General features: G+C 39.4%; 1 protein-coding gene across 1 annotated transcript in view; it reads left to right on the forward strand.

Moving 5' to 3' along the window:
* Nucleotides 1-216: 216 nt before the first annotated feature.
* LOC143291580 (uncharacterized) overlaps nt 217-2,307 on the forward strand; it is a 37,931-nt gene continuing 35,840 nt past the window's right edge. Inside the window, exon 1 of the mRNA XM_076601510.1 lies at nt 217-345. Within this exon, the coding sequence (XP_076457625.1) occupies nt 295-345 (51 nt within the window). The 5' untranslated portion in view covers nt 217-294. The remainder of the gene's footprint in view (nt 346-2,307) is intronic.

Raw genomic sequence — 2,307 nt, forward strand, 5'->3', positions numbered from 1 at the left:
ATAAAACTTCAGACTTCAGAATTCATTCTCTTTACGTACGCCTCTCTCTCCCTCCCCTCCCTCCCCTCCCTCCCCCCACCTCTCTCTCTCTCTCCCTGTTTCCTGTATCTAAAAAAACAACAACAAAAAACAAAAAACCCAGTGGATTCAACAGAGAACTTTGATCACAGATCCTCATTCCAGACAGAAAACACCCGGTTTGCTGTGAAGTTTGTACCGCTGACAACCCCCCCATTGCTCCGCGTGTGTGACGTCAACGTCACGTGACCGCATAAAAGCCAGTCAGTGGCAGCCATGTTCTTTGTCCACTTGCCGTCAAGGTGCTTCTGGGACTTGCAAAGTAGGGTGAGTGTCTTTTTCCTATTTTCCGTAAATGGAATTGGGAACTGTTGTGTGAGAAGCTGGTGGCTGTGGCTATGTACTGTATGTTGTGTGTACAGGTTTGTAATTGTTCGTCAGGACGTGATTATAAAAGAAAAAGAAGAAAAAAGAATTAATGGTCGTTTGCTTATGTGTATACGCTGACTGTGATAACGTTTGAATGAATTATACCTTCTCTCGCTTTGTTGTGTCTTAATTTCTGGCTGTCTCTATGTCTGTCTGTATCTCTCTTCTCAGTTTTATTCTTCTTATTTTTTTCTCATTTACTTTTCATTCTTAAACAGTTTCTTTTTATTCTTTTATATCGTTTCTTGTGTGCATATAAGCTTATTACTCTAACATACAATCTTTTAATATCCATGTGATTGTTAGTGCTTGTGTGTGTGTGTGTGTGTGTGTGTGTGTGTGTGTGTGTGTGTGTGTGAAGCTGTTACCAGTTAAGAAATTACACGTGTGTTGGATAAATACCTCCATTTATAACAAAATAGAGAAACTACATACAGTGTACGTATCTCCGTTTATGATAAACGTATGCGTCTTTGATATACAGCTTACTTATCTTCGCTCGTAAATACAATGCAGTACTGACATACCAGATAATCATATGCATTACTGTAATGCATGTATTGAGCTTGTGAGTTTGCTGCGTTTTTATTTTCCACAAGTTTCACACGCACGTCACTTTATTGTGAAATATATATACGGGTGACGTTTCCAATTCATACATATATTATTTACTTTATAATGATTTCTTAAATCCTCCGAAAATGCCCCATAAACGGTTTGATTTTATACATTCTTCATGTAGGCACAGCGTTTGTCACGGCCGAATATAATGATTATAATTGAATGCTTAATTTGTTTTGTGATACTGTTATTTTTCGAATTGTAGTAAATATATGGTCGGCTTCAGTTTTTGTATTAGCTTTCGCATTTTCTTCAAAACATTCTTTAGTTCCCTACAAAGCGTTTGCGTTGCCTTTACGGTTCATTATGAAATGCCTTCCAGTCAGGTGTTTATCACGTTCACTGGTATATATTTATTACGCTGTCTGAAGTAGTTGTTGTGTTGTATAGGAGTCTGTAGCATTTTTTTCTGGCTAGGTTAACGCATACATTAACATAATGGAGACGCTGCGTAAAAATCGTAACCAAAGCTCGTGTTTGTCGACGCACCAAGCACGTTTTGTTAAAATGCGTTTGTATCATCATGCTTTATCTCTTGTGTCGTTCATACAGTTTGCCCAGCTGACCACAAGGGACCACACTGCTGTTGAAATCACATCTAAACAAGCAAGCAAGCAAACAAACAAAAATATATCGAAAAATATTAGGCAATACACATGTATTCCAAACAGTTCTTTATCACTGGGAGTCGTTTGTTTACATGTGGATTTGCTGGTTCTTGTTATTTTTTCTTGTGGATATTCGTTTTGTATTCGTTTCCATTTTCACGTTTTTTCAGTTGCTTATTCAAACTTAACTACTAAATTTACTAACTGATTGAATGAATAAACAGAAACCTAACTGGGCAGTGTGCGCTAAACACCAAACATAAAGTACAGTTACAGTGGAGTTATGGCCTAGAGGTAACGCATCCGCCCAGGAAACCAGAGAATCTGAGCGCGCTGGTTCGAATCACGGCTCGGCCGCCGATATTTTCTCCCCCTCCACTAGACCTTGAGTGGTGGTCATTCGAATGAGACGATAAACCGAGGTCCCGTGTGCAGCATGCACTTAACGCACGTAAAAGAACCCACGGCAACAAAAGGGTCGTTCCTGGCAAAATTCTGTAGAAAAATCCACTTCGATAGGAAAAACAAATAAAACTGCAGACAGGGTGGCGCTGTAGTGAAGCGACGCGCTCTCCCTGGGGAGAGCAGCCCGAATTTCACACAGAGAAATCTGTTGTGATAAAAAGAAATA

The sequence above is a fragment of the Babylonia areolata genome, chromosome 17 (assembly GCF_041734735.1).
Source record: "Babylonia areolata isolate BAREFJ2019XMU chromosome 17, ASM4173473v1, whole genome shotgun sequence".
Lineage (NCBI taxonomy): Eukaryota > Metazoa > Mollusca > Gastropoda > Neogastropoda > Buccinidae > Babylonia > Babylonia areolata.